General features: G+C 43.0%; 1 protein-coding gene across 1 annotated transcript in view; it reads right to left on the bottom strand.

Moving 5' to 3' along the window:
- GALT (galactose-1-phosphate uridylyltransferase) overlaps positions 1 to 17,118 on the bottom strand; it is a 1,193,614-nt gene extending 1,176,496 nt beyond the window's left edge. Inside the window, exons 1-2 of the mRNA XM_044087230.1 lie at positions 16,953 to 17,118; positions 2,612 to 2,781 (exon numbers count right to left, since the gene is read on the bottom strand). Of these exons, the coding sequence (XP_043943165.1) occupies positions 2,612 to 2,781; positions 16,953 to 17,118 (336 nt within the window). The remainder of the gene's footprint in view (positions 1 to 2,611; positions 2,782 to 16,952) is intronic.
- Positions 17,119 to 17,826: the final 708 nt, after the last annotated feature.

Raw genomic sequence — 17,826 nt, 5'->3', positions numbered from 1 at the left:
CAGGCTGTGATCTGCAATTGAGGTGGCTTTTGACCCAGGTTATAGAGTTTATACTCATGCCTGTTCTGAATAACTGTCTAAATAATAAATTGTATGATACAGTGTTTATGCTTTTCAACAGGCCTAGAAAGAAGCAGCAAGGAGACCTTGGTTTCTGTGCAGATTTAGTGTTTAGGAAACATTGTGATTTTTGAACTGTGGCCAAGACAAAAGCCACCTGAATCTGGGATAGACTGTTTGTTGGATGGTGATGAAAGATGTGTTTTTGAATACATGTTTGATATAACACTCAAAAATATATCCCTGACTCTATTAATGCTTGCTTCTGGACAATGCAATATGCACACTCACATATATACTTTAAGAAAGGGAGGCTTTCCAGTAATTACATTTATGAATAACAGAATGTGGGATTAAAATTATTGCTGGATTCAAGTGCCACTCCTTCAGTGCTGGTATGCCATGTGTTTTTTTGCAATCACATGTCCAAGTTATCAAAAATTAAACAGAAGCCACTTCTCATGACCTGGAAATAAAATGGTAAAGGTATTACTATATGCCATCTGTTGCAGTTAAATATTTCACTGATATTTCACAATGCCAGTATATCTGAGAATTGCCATATTTACACAGTTTTTGGTGCCCATGCTCAGACCATTTGGTTTAGCAATAAGCTTATGGCTATGTCTGTATTTTTTTCTACATATTATATTATGTACCTTTTCTAATTATGAAGGAGTTTATTACAAAAGTTGGGGTGAGTTTTATTGCCATACAAAACAGTTCTGTAGCGTGTTTTGCTTATTTTAAGTTTGCTTTTTTAACATACATTGTGGATTTATTTACTGCCTTGCAGTAAACATTTCAGAAGCAGTTTTGACTGCTTGGAATTAGTGACTTTCTTGATCTTCAGTAACTTTAGGTAAGTTTCTTCGTTTTTCTTCGTTTTTAGCAAGAATTGTCAGGGATAGCACTTGCCTGGTAATCAAAAAATGTTAACTCTTAAAATTAAAGAAAATGCCTGAAGCACCCTAGTAAGCTTACAATCATCAAAATGACTTTCTAAGGTGTGTGTTGTTTAGTAAAGACAGACTGGAGATAACTTAAACTAAAGGAAACTAAGCCAAAACCGAAGAAACAAGACTGCCACACCAAGATATCTGGAAGGCTAACTATACTACCCAGAAGATACTGTAAAATTCTGGCAAGGACTATGTAAACTAAAGAATTTATGGCACAAGTCAAAGTTACCTCTGATAACTGCAACATATGAATATGACACGTTATGATGAAAGATTTAGATGCATTACATACTTTGATTTCATACAACTGTAACATATAGGGGAATTCATTGTGTACTTCAAATATCTACCTCTTCAAACAATGTGCTATGCATACCTCCACTGGCAACCCAACATTTAGGGGTTTGTATTACTTCCTGACAGTTTCTGTAAATTCTTAAAGGCACTTTCAAGTAAGTAATCTGGAATGCATTACAATCCTTCTAAAGTGGAAAGTTCATAACTAAGTAAACACATGCTAATGAAAACTGTACTTCAAACAGCTAACCATCTTTATTTCTGCTAAATCTCTGCTTCATTTCCAAGTACTGTTTCTAGGATCTGAATGCTTACAGGTTTTCTTAGATCACCCTGTTTGCTACCACTGATGCCCAATATTTCCCAGTACTGGTTTCTGTCTAGGGAATGGCATATCCATTTAATAGACAACAGATGTTCTTTATCCAGTTAAATGGCCGTGCCTACGATGTTCACTCATCTTTGTCAGCATGTTGCGTCTGACACCGATTTCAAATTCGGTCATTTCTTTGTCAGTGTCTCGACATCTGGTAGGCATCCTTTTGGTGTCAACCAAAAGAGACATCTATTTGTCATTTGTTATTGGGCAGATGTAGTCTCTTGGCCAAAGCTTTGTATAACTCCTCGTCAGGGTGTGCGCACTTATGTAACCAGCTTATTGTAGGTTTTTTTATTTTTTATATTTTTCCCCCAACAGATTTGTTTGTTTTTCAACTGAAATGTACAGGTTATAGGTCACATTAAAGATGGGAAAAGTTTTGAAATTATTTATTGTGGTCTCATTTTTTTATATCAAAAACCTGGCATTTTAACAGGGGTGTGTACACTTTTTATATCCACTGTACATATATTATACTGATATACACACACACACACACACACACACACACACACACACATATACATGTATGCATGTATAAATATATAGTATTAGTGTCTAGAAATGGCACAAGCAGTCTGTGGATGTGTGATCTTTCTGGTAGCTGTGGAGGAAAGTGCAGCATTGTGCCAGTCATCAAATCAATTTGACAGATTTACAATGACAAAATGGCAATATTAATTTAGTATGTAGAAGTACAACATCATGCATGAAACACTTACGAATCAGCTGTTAAACTCACTGTTAGAACTCCATGATTCAATTAGTATTGAAAAATGATTTGTGGCTCTAAGAATACATAGTAATTGTTATAACTCAGAACTAGAATGAATTGCATTTAATCAAGTTAAAGGGATGATGGTTACAAAAGAAAAAAAATGAAAGCAGGATATAAAGCAGCAAAGTAGAGTACCTGGCCACTGGCTCTTACAGCTCCGGGACACAGTGGGTTTGAGGTGTTATGTCGTGGAGTGTTCTCTTCCGGAGGCTTCTCTACTTGCCCATTCCAAGGGCGTTTCATGCGGTGAGCTGAAACCAAAACCCACTCACCACGAAGAGGATTAAAGCGTAAATGCGGATGATCTAAATATTAAAAGAGAAAACATTACTCTTTAATTGAGGAAAATATATGTAACAGTAGTTATTTTGAATGAATCAAAACTAACTGATCACATTTGACTGAAAACTCATTTTACAGAATCACATTTGAAAAATTTTATAACGTCAAACGTACCTTAGAAACTTGTTTTACTGTGGGGGATAAGCCCTCCCATACCTCCATGTGGACTGCTTAGCCCCCAAGCCCTCCTGTATTCCCCACACCTCCCTCACTTAAACATATTAATTCCATGGTTGAACAGTTCAGATGGGATGGTCGAAAAACAGTGAATCACGGCTTCTTTACTTTACAATTTTCAGGAAATCATAATTCAGTGAAATGAGTTTGCAGTCAAAAGTGTTGGGTCAATTGTCATTCAGCAAAATGTGATTTAGTCAAAACCACTACCAAAGATATGCTAAAATCACAGCAGTGTTCTTATACCAATCATAAATGTCATTGTAGACCTTCAGTTTTGGCACTCAGACATTTTACGTAGTCTATAGTATGGCTCTCTCCCTTTAAGATATCATACCATTTTTCTGAAACTAACTTGTGCTATAATCCTAGCATGACTTCAATGTAATACCACAACTGTGTTTTGTTCTTCTCAGCAGACACATGGATGTTCAAATTCAAGACTAAAATGAATAGCATTTAAAAACACTAAACTGATTTATCTGTCTTATCCTGCAGGAAACCAGTAACAATTAAGTTCTGCTACCCATTGGTGTGTGAATATTGGCACTAGATAGTCACTGCTGATAAACACCCCAATCCCATGTGCAGAAAAGGGAAAAAGAGGATTGCGGATGGATGGATGTCTAGGGCAGTACTTTCACAGATACCTTCATTACATCCTTTTGGTTTTCCAGAAATTACAGATTTACAAAGAATCACATTAGTTACAAACGAGGAAAAAATGTGCTGCTTTGACATTCAAAGTTAATGTAAAAAAATTGTCATGAATAACAGCAAAAGATTTTTTTAACTTAAATGAGCTTTTATGCATTTTTATGAATGGAAAAACACACTTCAGGACTTGCAACTGTTTAATGCCTCCCATTCTTCAGTACATCAGTTACTTAAAGTGTATTGCTTGTGTTCTACAGTAAGTGTAAGTAACAAACCTCAAAGCTGGATATTACCTCCTGAGTATATACAATAACACATTATACAGTTTTTGATTCAAAAAGTGTGTTGTTTTTGCACTTTACTTTTATTGGTAAGGATAGCCACCAGAATATTTTCCTCAGAGCTAAAAACACCTGCCATGACATCAAGTAACACTTGACCCACAATGCCTCACTATCTAAATTAGTGAGTAGACTACTGTATCCTCATGTTAAATGCATCAGAATTAGTTTTACTTCCTAGAAAGACGTATCAATTAGTTCTGCAGATGTAATTCCTCATATTGAAATTTAACAGTTAATGATGGGGGTAGTAAAACCACAATGTTAATAAGAAGCAGTTCCTATACAGAAGTAAGCTGCCTTCAATTACCCATAATGCTTTGCAGTTCTGTGTAAATCATTATTCAGTACCTGCTTTGACATCATTGTGTCGATGTGGTTAGAGGAAAACTGACTAAAACAGAACAAAAAAAATCAAAACACCACACTGCAATCTTTATTCTTTGCTAAATCAGGTGCAAATTTATCAAGGGGTACAACAGGAAATGAAAATTATTGTAAAACAAAAATGCATCCAACATTACCAATAAACTTTAAATATACAACAGATCAAGGCTCTAGTCTACGGACTTGACTGGTATATACACTAGCTAATAAAGAACATCTGACTGAAGAGCAGGGCAACTGCAAGCTGTCCCTCTCATGGTAACCACACAAGAAAAATGATGTTGCACTGCATCGACCTTCTTAAAAATATATGTTCAGCTGAGCATACTGGGCTTATCAAACAATGAAGTGCATTTTACTGTTTTAATAAACTAACCTGTACAGACCAGTGATCAAAGAAGGGTAGTCACCACTCTATGCGAGCACACAGTGTTAAACACCATCTTTTATGGCATGCATAGTCATTATTTGTGCAACCTGCAGTTAATAGACTATGTTCTATAGATGTTTTTTTCTATAAAGTCAAGCTGCTAGCTCATTCAGCCCAACTAGGGTAAAAGTCTTGTTAATTTATGCTAATTCTCAGACAGGCATACTACTCAGGGCCTAAACAGCAATGCTAAAATACCCACAAAGGCATGTATTTGTCCAAAATATTCTAAAAGAACTGTAAACAGTTAAACTTTTTACCAAGCTTTTTTTAAATACAGCAATTATTTAAAGCAAACATTCATCTTTCAGGAGATGACACTGTCTCCTTCAAGTCAGAAAATCAAAAACTCAAAAAGTGTAGCAAAGACATGGAAACTTGTGTGCATTCTATCCATAAGCCTAAGTCATTCAGGAAAAATATTACTGACATTTGAGTAAATGCGGGTACAAAAGAAGCAAAGCTTAGATTCATGCATCAATTATACATAGCACAAAGGCCTTATGCAAAAGCAAAGCCCAGAATAAGGGATATCTGGTATCAACACAGACAGACACTTAAAATAACCCAGAACATGCTGACCATTTTTTGAAAGTCTGCCAGAGTATGTCACAAACTATGGAATACAGTCTGTCTTCTACCCTCCACCAACTGAGAATTCCCATATTAGCCTCAATCCTTTCTCTAGGCACAAATCAACACCATCCAGAACTTCATACCCAAACTTGGCAGCACGGGGACATATATGCATTCCTCCCCACTTGTCTGGAAGCAGAAGTAACCAGCAGGACCCATAGCTTGTAAGCTCGCAGTGTTCTTTTCCAGTTCCTTTATTTTACATACACATTAGTGCTCCCACATGACACTCCTTCCACCATTCAGCCTTTGGTGCCACCATCCTCCAACCTTTACTGCCATGTGGATGACCAGTGCAACCTATTATGGCATCCATCCTAGTGGCACTATGTGACCATTTTCTTCCACAGCAGTACTAGACAAAACTGTTTTGTATACCTTACTTTTCAGCTTTTTTGGCATTCTTCTGTTACACACTAACCCTGAAACATGGTGCAAACTGGCTGCAACTCCTTGCATTTTAGCTTTGTCGTTGTCATTCAGGCTTCCCTTCTCCTCAACCACTCCTCTGTTACTTGAAGCTGTCAATTTGCACTGTTGTCTTCCCTTTTATCTCAGTGTTCAACTTCTTCTGGTCTCCCCAATTTGCTACTATGACATCGGTCTTGTCTGTACTCATTCATCCCATGTGCCTTCAGTTTTGCATTCCATTTCCTTGTCCATTCCTTAAGTTCTTGTTCAGAGTTTGCTTGTAATGCCACAATGTCTGCATATTGCAGCACTATTAATTCACACTGTACAACAGATTTTTTCATCTTTTCCCTCTAATCTGTTTGCTTTTGGCATTCACCACAAGTATGAATAGGCTCAGAGCTGAATTTTGATGCACACCCATCCCCACCAGGAATCCCCCATTGTGTCCTAACACAGTTTGTATTTTATTTATTTATTTACTGACATTTGTTAACTGGGTTTGTCCATCTGGGCTTATGGCCCATTTTCAGTGGAGATCAGAGAAAAGCTCCAGTAGTACATTTTAAACAAGTACAATTTTAAACAATATTGATATAAATAGCAGTTATAGCTAAAAGATTCACATACATTGGGTTACATGTATAAAGTTAAAGTTGCATTAAAAAGAAGCTAAGTAACAATTTTACATTGATATAGTTCAATAGGTCAACAATAACAATTTTTTGTTTGTATAAAATTATGCAAATGCATAGTAGACACATTGGAGAGAGAAGTGTAATGAGGTACTAAGTATGGTCCTTTTGAGGGTACATAAAGGGAAGGAAGACTAGGTAGGGTCATGGCAAGGGCAGGTTCTGGAGTTGAGAAAACAAGCTTTTAGTTCATTTTTAAAGTGTGAGGTTTGGGAGATTGAACACAAGTCAAGGGGAAGTTTGTTCCAAGCATGGCAAGGGAGTGTTTGTAGAGTAGTTTGCCTACTGACCTTTTTGGGTGGTAGATATCAAGTAATTGTTGGACAGAAGTGTGGAGGATCCGGGATGGGATGTAGATGGAGACTAAAGATGAACAGAAGGAGTGTTTATAAAGAATAGAGTGTAGCATATGAAATTGATAAGATAGCAGAAATTGGGGAAGTTCAAGCCATTGGAGAGAGTTTAAAGAAATGCAGTGGTGTGAGTTGTATGGGGAGTTAGTAATGAATCTGGCTATTTTATAGTAAGTCTGTTGGAGTAGAGGCCTGGATATTGGTAAGAACATAGGAATTTTTTGTTCAGATATAGCAGACCTAGTTTCTGGTTTGTTTTGTTTTTTTTATACAGTGGAATATGTGTAGGTTGAACTTTAGTTCATCGATAATGACCCCTAGGAGTTGTGTGGGTGTCAGGTTGGATAGTTGTATTGTTAGAAGATGCAATAAAAAAAGGTTTTGTGATGAGAAGAGAACGGGGAAGGAAAAGTAGGAGTTTGGTCTTTTTGGGATTTAGGATCAATAGGTTGTGAGAGCCATTGTCCAGTGGATGGCAGGGCCTGTTGGGTCAAGGAGTGTAGTTCACGAATGTTATTTGAGATGGATACAAGTGTGGAGTTGTTGGCATACTGAATAAGGGAGGATTCTTTGCATGAGGTGTAAAAAGATCATTGGTGAAGATGTTAAACAAAAGGGGTCCCAAGATGGAGCCTTGGGGAAACACCAGTGGAGATGGGAAGGAAAGGTGAGGAGGATGAGAGCCATTTGACAGATTGTTCACTGCCAGATAGGTAACTATTAAACCAGGCAAGTGCGGAGGGGGATAGGTGGAGATTTGCAAGTTTGGATAGTACTAGAGGATGAGAGATGGTATCAGAGGCTTTGGAGAGATCTAGGAAGAGACAGGAAATGAGTTTGTTGTCTAGGGTCTCTGCAATGATATGAGTGAAGGAGAGGAGGGCAGTAGTGGTGCTATGGTGAGGACGAAATCCATGTTGGGTAGGGTAAGTAAGTGGTTGTAAGGAGGTGATTGAATAGCTGTGAGTGAATACATTTTTCTAATATCTTAGAGGGGGGGACAGAATGGCAATGGGTCTGTAGTTTGAGGGGTCAGTGGAGTTTCCACCTTTATGAAGATGGATAGTGAAGAAAGATTTCCAAAGGGTGGGGACAGTTGATTCCAGAATAGATTGATTAATTAGTATAGATATAAGATAGGCAATTAAGTCAGCAGTAAGTTTGAGGAATGTAGGAGCTAGATTGTCAGTGGAAGGAGAGCAATGTTTTAGCTTGAGTAGTAGAGATTTGATGTAAGTAATGGAAACTGGCTCAAAAGAAAACAAAGTTGTGTTAGTGGGACTTGGAGGGGTGGATGTCGAAGCAGAGTTTGGCTTAGAGGTTACCAGATTTTGGATGGAAGAGATCAAGTGTTTATTCAGGAGGGTAGCTGTTTCCCAAGAGGAAGAGTTAGGGTATGGGGAGGGATTAGATGGCTTTCCAGGATAGAAGATGTTGAGAGTTGACCAAAATTTGAGGATTGGATTTGTTAAGCTGAGCGGAGCTATAGTATAACTTTGTCATTATTTGTATGTTTTTTGCAAGGTTCCTCAGTTGCCTGTATTTTTGAAGAAAAGGTGGTTGTTTAGTTTTAGTCCAGGTTTTCCAAGCACAATCTCTTTGTTTCATAAGGGACCTAGTCTCTTTGGAGAGCCAGGGAGCATGATTTGATTTTACTCTGATCTTCCTACAGGGAGCTAAGGGGATGCTATTGAAAGTGCTTACAGCATCGTTTAGGGGGAGTTGTTTTAGGATGGATCAATCTATGTTGTGGAGAATGGAGTTAAATTGGGATGAATTGTAAGTCGATAGTTCGACAGTCTTTAATATGGTGGGGTTTAGGAATATGGGAGTAGGGTCTTAAGATGGTGGTAGGGAGATGATCACTGAGGGAGTCAGGTAAGGTGGTGGGTAGAGGTATTGGTGGGGGGAATTGGTAAGGATCCAGTCTATGATGGAGCTGGAAGTGGAATTTTTATGGAAGCGAGTGGGAGATGTTATAAGTTGGTGGAAGCTGTGTAGGTGGATACTGAGTTGGGGGGAGTCAGTTGTAAGTTTGGGCCAATCAATGCTGACATCACCAAGGATAAGCGTCTCATATGGTACGTTGTGGGAGAACCAGCATTGGATGTTTTCAAGAATGGGCAGATTGTTACCAGGAAGAAGGTAGACAGGGGCAATTGCAAGTTTTTGTGGGGATTCAGATGGCAGTTAAGGATGATGATTTCATGAGTGTCTTTGGGTCCTCTTACATAGCCTACACTAATCTACCAATGCTTGCAGGACTTTGCACCATTACAAGACTGACCAAATCATTATTGGAACCTTGATATATGCTTTCTCTAGTCTTGGAATGCTCAAAGTCTTTCCTCACATCTAGCCTTTCTGAACTGTCTCACTGCAATCATGTTGGTTGTGATGCATCCTGATCTGAATCCAAACTGCTCATCTTCTAACTTACTTTCTACTGCTTTGCACATTTATTTTATCAGTCACCCTCCCCAGCACTTTCATGCAGTGTGACAGGAGTTTGATACTTCAGTACTACCCACAGTTGTTAATGTACTGTTTGTTCTTGTATATTGGCATAACTATGCTAGTACGGGTGTTGGCATAATGGTTAAAATAGTTACCTCATAAACAGGACATACAGGGTTTCATTCTCACCAAGGAAAATTGGCTAATCAATAGTCCATAAAGGCAGCTAGTCTAGTACTTGCCTATGAGCCTATAAATCTGGGATTCACCTTTTTCTCCATACAACTACGAGGACCCTTTGGAGCAATTTCTCTTATAACTCACTCAAAATCTTGATCGTTATCTGCCATGACTTCATCTGAGCCAGCTGATTTCCTTCTTCTAGGATGGGCTCTTTTTCTAACTTAACAACTATCTTTTTTATTGGATTGTCTTTTCCTTGCAGCCCGATTTTCTATGCTGACTAGTGGTATAAAAATTAAAAAATATTGCACTATTGTGCCATGTAGCTTGGGTACCACTGCTCATATCTAAGATAATACTGCAGTGTTGCATGTTCCTGACACTAGGTTTATTAAACTTCTCAGTTACTGACTGCACTTTTTGATCATTGGTGGTGGTGTATTTCTACTTGTTACTGATTACTTTAGTGCATTACTGTAGGGCAATAACTTTAAATTCCACAACTCTAGAGAATACAGGGAGACCGCTGGGATATAAAAAGAAGTTATGTACTCACCATAATGTTCCATCTGAGTAGATACTTCATTTGTCTGCAACCTGTGGGAGTCGGATCCGAACCGGCAGCTTTCCAAGCTTCAAGATCCGAGCTCCTAGCTCCTCCCCCTACCCATAATCCCTTACTACCAACCACATTACCTCAGATCGGTTATTTTGCCCTATAAGCTAAAGACGAAGAAGAAATTCTCCACAGGACAATACGTTACCAAGGTTCAGGGGATGGCAGGGGGGTCGGTTGCAGACAAATGAAGTATCTACTCAGATGGAACGTTATGGTGAGTACATAACTTCATCTGAAGTAGTTACTTCATTTGATCTGCAACCTGTGGGACAGAGTCCCCAGCTTACCTAAAGGCCCTGGGTGGTCCCTACGGAAGGATATTCCGAAGCACCGCGGAGCCAAAGGAAGCCCTACTTCTGGAGATCATGTCCAGCTTGTAATGAGAAATGAACGTATGGGAAGAAGACCAGGTAGCTGCTGAACAGATATCGTCTACTGGAACTCTAGACCAAAAAGCTGTTGAGGTAGCCACAGATCTGGTAGAATGTGCCCGAACGACAACCGGAGCTGGCCTCCCAGCTGAAATGTATGCCTGTCTGATACATTGAGAGATCCAATTTGCTACTGTCACCTTAGAAATTGGTTTGCCCATGGCTGATTTAGCATAACAAACAACTGGTCTGACTTGCGGAAATCTTTAGTCCTATGCAAGTAAAAATGTAATTGTCTGTGCACATCCAATTTGTGCAATGTGTATTCACCTTTGTTTTGGAAGCCAAGAAAGAAATCAGGGGGGTTAATAGATTGATTAATGTTAGTTTCTGTGGCTACCTTGGGCAGAAAGGAAGGATTAGTCCTGAGAGCCACCCTATCCTTGTGAAAATTAAGGTATGGATACTTAATGCACAAGGCTTGCAACTGATACCCTCTTGGCCGAGGTAATAGCAACCAAGAAGGCCGTTTTCCAAGATAAGAATTTTAAAGGCACTGAGGCCGCCGGTTCGAAAGGTGGTCCTGTTAAAGCTTGTAAGACCAAGGTAAGATCCCATGGAGGCATAGCGGCAATGGGAGGCTTTAAGAGAAACACGCCTTTTAGGAAGGCTTTGCATATCTTAGCTGGCTAAAGAATTTACGCCATCCCACATGATAATGAGAGATGGCTGCAAGTTGGACTTTAATGGTGGACGACTAGCTCCTGCCTAAAAGGAGGGATAGGAAGTCCAGGATAGTGGGAATAGGAACCATAAAAGGATCTAATTCCTTATCCTTTGCCCAGATGGAAAAGCGTTTCCATTTACTGTTGTAGAGCTTTCTGGTGGATGGCTTATGAGCTGCCACCAGAATAGCCTTAACCGGGGATGAGATACCGGGAGTCCTAGCCATTAACGGAACTGGATCAACCAGGCCGTGAGCCTGAGGTTGACCAGGTTCGGGGTGTGGCATCTCGTCGGATGCGAGATTAGGTCTGGTCTGGGATCCAGAATCCAGGGGGGGGGGGGCACACTGAGCCTGCAGAAAAGAGAACCAGACTTGTCGAGGCCAGAATGGGGCAATGAGAATCACTCTGCTCCCCAACCGACAGGCTTTCTGGATGAATTTCATCATCAGAGGAAGAGGGGGATACGCATAAAGGAGACCAGGCAGCCAAGCATGAACCAGAGTGTCCCTGGGAGATTCCCCTCTGGGGGGAACTATCGCGAAGTAATCGCTGCATTTTGCATTTAGGGGTGAGGCGAAAAGGTCGCAGCGAGGTTGACCCCATCTGAGGAATATCTGCTTCACGACAGAGGGATTCAGAGACCACTTGTAAGGGCTGAGAAATACCCGACTTAAGTTGTCCGCTAATATGTTGGCCCGCCCCGGAATGTGCGTTGCTATCAGAAAGCGGTTGGTGGAAATAGCCCATTCCCACACTCTCATGGCTTCTCGACACAGGGGGTAAGACCTGGTTCCTCCCTATTTGTTTATGTACCAGACAACGGACATGTTGTCCGTCTGGATTGCAATAGTCCCCAGAGGTAGCAGGTGATGGAGAGCTTGCAATGCCAACAGCACTGCCCTCATCTCTAGGACGTTGATATGCAATGCAGTCTCTAGAAAAGTCCACGTTCCTTGGACGGATTTGCCTGCATAATGCCCACCCCACCCGAGGCAGGAAGTATCCGTGGTCACCGTGGCTTTGACTGGGGGAATCACAAAGGGTCTCCCTTCTTTGAGTTCCTGAGTCTGCAACCACCAAAGTAGGGAGTTCCTGCATGCCCTGCTCAGAGGAATCGGCATGTCCAAGGGATGGACCGATAGAGACCATTGGACCTGGAGAGTCCATTGTAACACTCGCATTCGCAGACGGGCATGGAGAGAAAGGCCGATCGCTGCCGACATAGATCCTAACGCCCTCAGGACTAATTCTGCTGGAGGAGCAGGGCTCTGAAGAATGTCCAAGACTTGGCGAGACAAACTGTTTAGCCTGATCGATGTCAGAACCACTCTGGAGATGCGAGTATCCAACCTGGCCCCTATGAATTCTAGGGCTTGAGTGGGGCACAGGTAGGATTTCTTTAGATTCACTAAAATGCCCAAATGACCAAACAGAGATAGGGTGTAATCTCTCGCCCTAACCAGAAGATGCTTGTTGGGGGCAGTGAGGAGCCAGTCGTCCAGGTAAGGGAACACCTGAATGCCCTGGAGTCTCAGGTGGGCTGCAACCACTGCCATGACTTTGGTAAACACTCTGGGGGCTGAGGTTAGGCCAAATGGAAGAACCCTGAACCGATAATGACTTGCTCCTAGCCGGAAGTGGAGGAACCTCCTGGATCGTCTGTCCATTAGTATATGGTAGTACGCATCTTTGAGGTCCAACGAGCACATCCAGTCATTCTCCTGCAGAAGGGGGAGAATAGATTGGAGAGTGACCATCCGGAACTTTTCCTTGGGTATGAACAGGTTCAGGGACAAAAGGTCTAGAATGGGTCTGAGGTCCCCCGTTTTCTTTGGCACCAAGAAGAACCTGGAGTAATAACCCGATCCGGACTGATCTGGGGGGACGGGCTGGATGGCTCTTTTTCTTAGCAACTCTGAAATTTCTTGAGTTGGACTCCCTTTGATGGGGTGGAACATCGGGGAGATGTTTGGGCTTGGGGGGGGGTTGCAAGAACGGTATTGTGTAACCTCTGGATATTATCCGGAGCACCCATCGATCGTTTGTAATGGACTCCCAGTTTGATAGGTGCTTCGATAATCACCCCCCCCCGACTGCCTCCAGAGAGGGACAGTCGGGCAAGCCCTCAGGGCTGTTGCGCGGGTCCCTCCAAGAAGGGTTCTCTAGACCCGAAGTTACGCGGGCCCCCTCTTGCCTCTGGGCTGGCGTCCACCTTGTCCTCCTCTGCCTCTAGAGGACGAGTTGTCCGCAGCAAGACGGGATTGCTGAGATTTACGTAACCACAGCTTCTTTTGCCCCCTCTGATTGCTGGAGAAGGATCTTTGGGGGTTAGAGAAGCGGACTCCGATGGCTGACAGTGTCTTCCCATCCTTCTCGCTTTGGACTAGCATGTCGCGAACCGATGAGCCAAATAAGGCCGAACCATCGTAAGGGGCATTCGCGAAGGATGCCTTGAAGGGATCCGTGAAGTCGCAAAGGCGGAGCCAGGAGTCCCGTCGCAAGACTACTCCCGCTCCGCTTGCTCTAGCGGCTCCTTCCGTGGCATGGGAGAGAAGCCGCATAGATGTATTTGATATGGACTTTAGAGTGGCCATTCGGGTCTCAAAAACCTTTTTGTCTTGGACCGATATGGACTCCGGAGGGGCTGCAGCGTATTCTTTAATGAAGTCACGCTGTAGCCTGATAGTGTGTGCCATGTAGTTCAGCGACCTTATGGCAAAGGTTGCTGAAGCAAACATCCACTTCCCAATACGGTCCAAAGCCCGGGACTCCTTGTCCGACGGATGGACCGAAGAACTTTCCTGGGCAAGCTCTTTCTTAGTGGCAGCCACCACCAACATAGCATCCACTGGCGCACCTTTGGACCAAGAAGGTCTATCAGAGGGAGGGCTGAGGACCTTATCCGGGCGTCTAGGAATAGGCTCCACGGTGTCGGGCTCCTTCCAAGCCCTGGTGGTAATTAGGTCCACCAAGGGGTCGGCTGGGGGGGGCACCCAGGAGGTAGATGGGCCTGCCTCAAAGGCCTCCAGAAATACTGACTCGTCCAGGGAGGGCTTTTGGGCCGACCACCCCCCCTCTTATACGCAACATTTCCATGATGTTTCCAAATGAGACATCTTCAGGGGGTGACCTTGGGGAACCCTCCGTATCTTCCAAATCCGTATCCATGGTAATGGACTCGAGGGAGTCCAGGTGCCTCCTTTTGCACTGGTGCTTCCGAGGCACCTCTTCGGCGGGGCTGTCCGAAGAGGGCTCGTCCACCGGTTGGTGTTCATCTCTAGGAACTAACTGGAGGCTTTGGGCAGGCTGTCCAGATGGACGGATGAGTGAAGACAGACCCTGATACAGTGGGGGCACGGGTGGATCCGAAGACCCGGTCGGAGACCTGGATGACCTCGACAGTACCCTCTCCACCACCTTAAAAGCAGAGGGAGATTCACCATCACCAGCCTGAGAAAGCAACCTCCTCGGCTCCGAGGAATGGATCGGGGTCGGAGCCGAAGCAATCGGATCTGAGGTAGCGGTGTGCTCCAGCCCCATCGGCGCCGAAGACACAACCACTCCCTCGGATCCGATGCTCAACCCTCGGCCCCGAGAGCTTGGATCCGACAAGCTCGAAGGTATAGTCGGCGAAGACACTATCCCTGTTGGCGCCGACGTATCCCCGGATCCGAAAGGGCCTGGATCCGAAAACTCAGAGACCCGATAACGGGTCGGAGAAGGAGCGATCGGGGCAAAAATGGGGGCTTCACTCCCTCCCAAAGGGGGGGGGCAAGAGCATCCCCATCTGCATCTGGGTCTGCAAAAATCTTCGCATCATCCGATCCATGTCTGCTTCGGAGATGCTTCTAGTGGACCATGAAGAGGTAGTCGAAGCAGGCCGGGAAGGCCGCCCCGAAGACCTCGAGGGAGACCTATCCTCCTCCTCCGGCTCCGGAGAAAAGGAAGGTGAACAGAGCCGAGAGGACAAGGATCCGGAGACCCTCTCAGGGGACTTCAAAATCTTTTCAAGCGGAGCCGAGGGATGAGACTCAGCCCGCCTCTTAGAAGTATGACCCTCTCTCTCTCTGTTTCTTCTTCTCCTTGTGGGAAGAAGAACCAGACTCCACAGAGCTAGTACCCAATAAGGGAGGTTAAGTCCCGGGTACAGCTAAGGGAGTAGCCGGCACCAAAGCTACAGGAGTAGCCTGGACCCGGCTGGGAGAGGAAGAAGCTGATTCATGAGGGAATTTTCCCGGTAGGATCAGCTTGTTCTTCCTGTCCCTAAGTGCCCGAGGGTTAAAGGCCGCACAAATCTGGCAGGCCTCCGACAAATGTCCTGCCCCCAGACACAAAACACACTGAGTGTGGCCATCAGCTGGGGAAAGCTTGTGGCCACACTCAGTACACTTAGAAAATATAGCCTTAGACTCAGCCATAATTCTCTCACACACACACCCAAACACTAAGGGGGGGAGGGGAGAGACGAAAAATTAAACTAAAGGGAAAATGTTTTTTTTTTTTTTTTTTTTTTTTTTTTAAAGTGGGCAAGATAGATTAACACTAAAAACAACACACACACACTTTAAACTAGAAACTAGCTTTTTAGAAAAGGAACAATCTCACCAGGCCAGAAGCTCTTCACTAAGAAGCAACTGTCTTTAGCTGCGGCAAAAAACGATCTGAGGTAATGTGGTTGGTAGTAAGGGATTATGGGTAGGGGGGAGGAGCTAGGAGCTCGGATCTTGAAGCTTGGAAAGCTGCCGGTTCAGATCCGAGGTCGGATCAGACTCCCACAGGTTGCAGATCAAATGAAGTAACTACTTCAGATCTTTTGTTTCTTGGCTGACTGCTACTGCATTAAGCCTTCTGCTTTATTATTACTGAAACAACTATTTTAGATTATCGATTGGTATTACAGTTTCTACATGCAGACTATCATTTGCTCATTGTTTTAACAGTTAGCTTTTACCTAGTACACTAATGTGGTTTCTAGCCAACAGCTTTAAATTGCCACTTTTTACTTATTACCTTGCTGATCCTACATATTTCTGTCCCTTTTATATGTATTTTCGCTCTTGTGAACTCTACAGTAGTCACAGCTTATACTCTTATCCTTTAGCCATATCGCTTATTGTCACCTTCTTCTAATCCAGTCCATTATCTTTCTATGTCTTGTACCAAGAGCAAGTCATTAATCTGTCCTCTTGGTTAAACCCCTTCATCTACATTGGCCAATAAAGTCAAAGTAAACTTCGTCATTCAGAGCACAGAACTGCAAAAACTGAATGAAATTCCGTGTCTCCAGACTCTATATGCAGACAACAGAGAGACTATTTTCAAAGATTTACACATATAACCCTTTACATCACAGATATGCAGGTAGACAGACCAATACTGCACACAATTAGAGACACAACATAAGCAACCACAGTAAGATTTTGCCCCTTCTGTAGCCATCCTGGTAGCACTAGATGTTTAAGGCAGTGTAGTAACTACTTCATGCTTACCAAAAAACATTTATTGCCATCTCACAGTGAATCAATAGTTGAAAGGTGTGTTTCCTTAAACTGGAGGCTACTTTCTCACCTCAAAATATATTAAGTAAGCACAACACACACAGCACGAAGCACTTCCACTAACTCAGCTTACACTGAGGTTGTTAAAGACCACGAAAACTTAGACATAGTTCACACAGCATCACACAAACCTTCATCCTTCACATCCAGAGCCAATACACAAATATCTAAAGTCACAAGGGCACACAAAGTCCTAATGATCCACTGAAACTGCATAGGGACATCACAATCACCCAGCTGCGTAGGGACATCACCCTCACCCAGTTGAATAAGAACAGAGTGACAGTTAGCAGTCATTCGGGAAAGTACAGTTTTGTACCTACCATAAATGTAGATGTTAGAGGATCTCCATTGCTGCAGTCCTTACATATGGGTAGTCCGCTGTCCACAATCGGCCCGAATACCAAAGGGCTAGAACCGGCGTCGGTCATCGGCGCCCGAGACTGACGTCAGTACGTGCCAGTACAAATGCGCATGACCGACGCCATATCCTCAGTCTTTCTTGCCTCAGACGTCAGAATGCAAAAACACCACCCAAAACCCAACCTAAAAAAGAAAAGGGGGAAGGAGGGAAAATTGGACTGCAGCAATGGAGATCCTCGAACATCTACATTTATGGTAGGTACAAAACTGTACTATGTTCTTAGTCTCCCATTGCTGCAGTCCTTACATATGGGTAGAATCCCAGAGCAACGGAAAAAAAGGGAGGCTGGCTAACTAAATAGAAGTAGGAGCTGCTAACATGCCCTGTAAGATTGCAGTGGCAAACCCAGCCCTAGACCTAGAATAAAGAGGTAAATGATAATGCTTTGTAAAGGTATGTACAGAACTCCAAGTAGCTGCCTCTAGAATGTCTTTAGTAGCTACCCCTCTCAAAAAAGCAGTAGAGGTGGCCGTAGCCCTAGTAGAATGAGGCCTGATTCCAACTGGAACATCCTTTCCATGATGAGAGTAACAAAAAGTAATACAATGGCCAATCCACTTGGAAATAGTTTGTTTGAGACA

The sequence above is a fragment of the Protopterus annectens genome, chromosome 1.part1 (genome assembly GCF_019279795.1).
Source record: "Protopterus annectens isolate FY-2018-M chromosome 1.part1, PAN1.0, whole genome shotgun sequence".
Lineage (NCBI taxonomy): Eukaryota > Metazoa > Chordata > Ceratodontiformes > Protopteridae > Protopterus > Protopterus annectens.
This window is presented reverse-complemented; position numbering and strand designations above follow the sequence as displayed.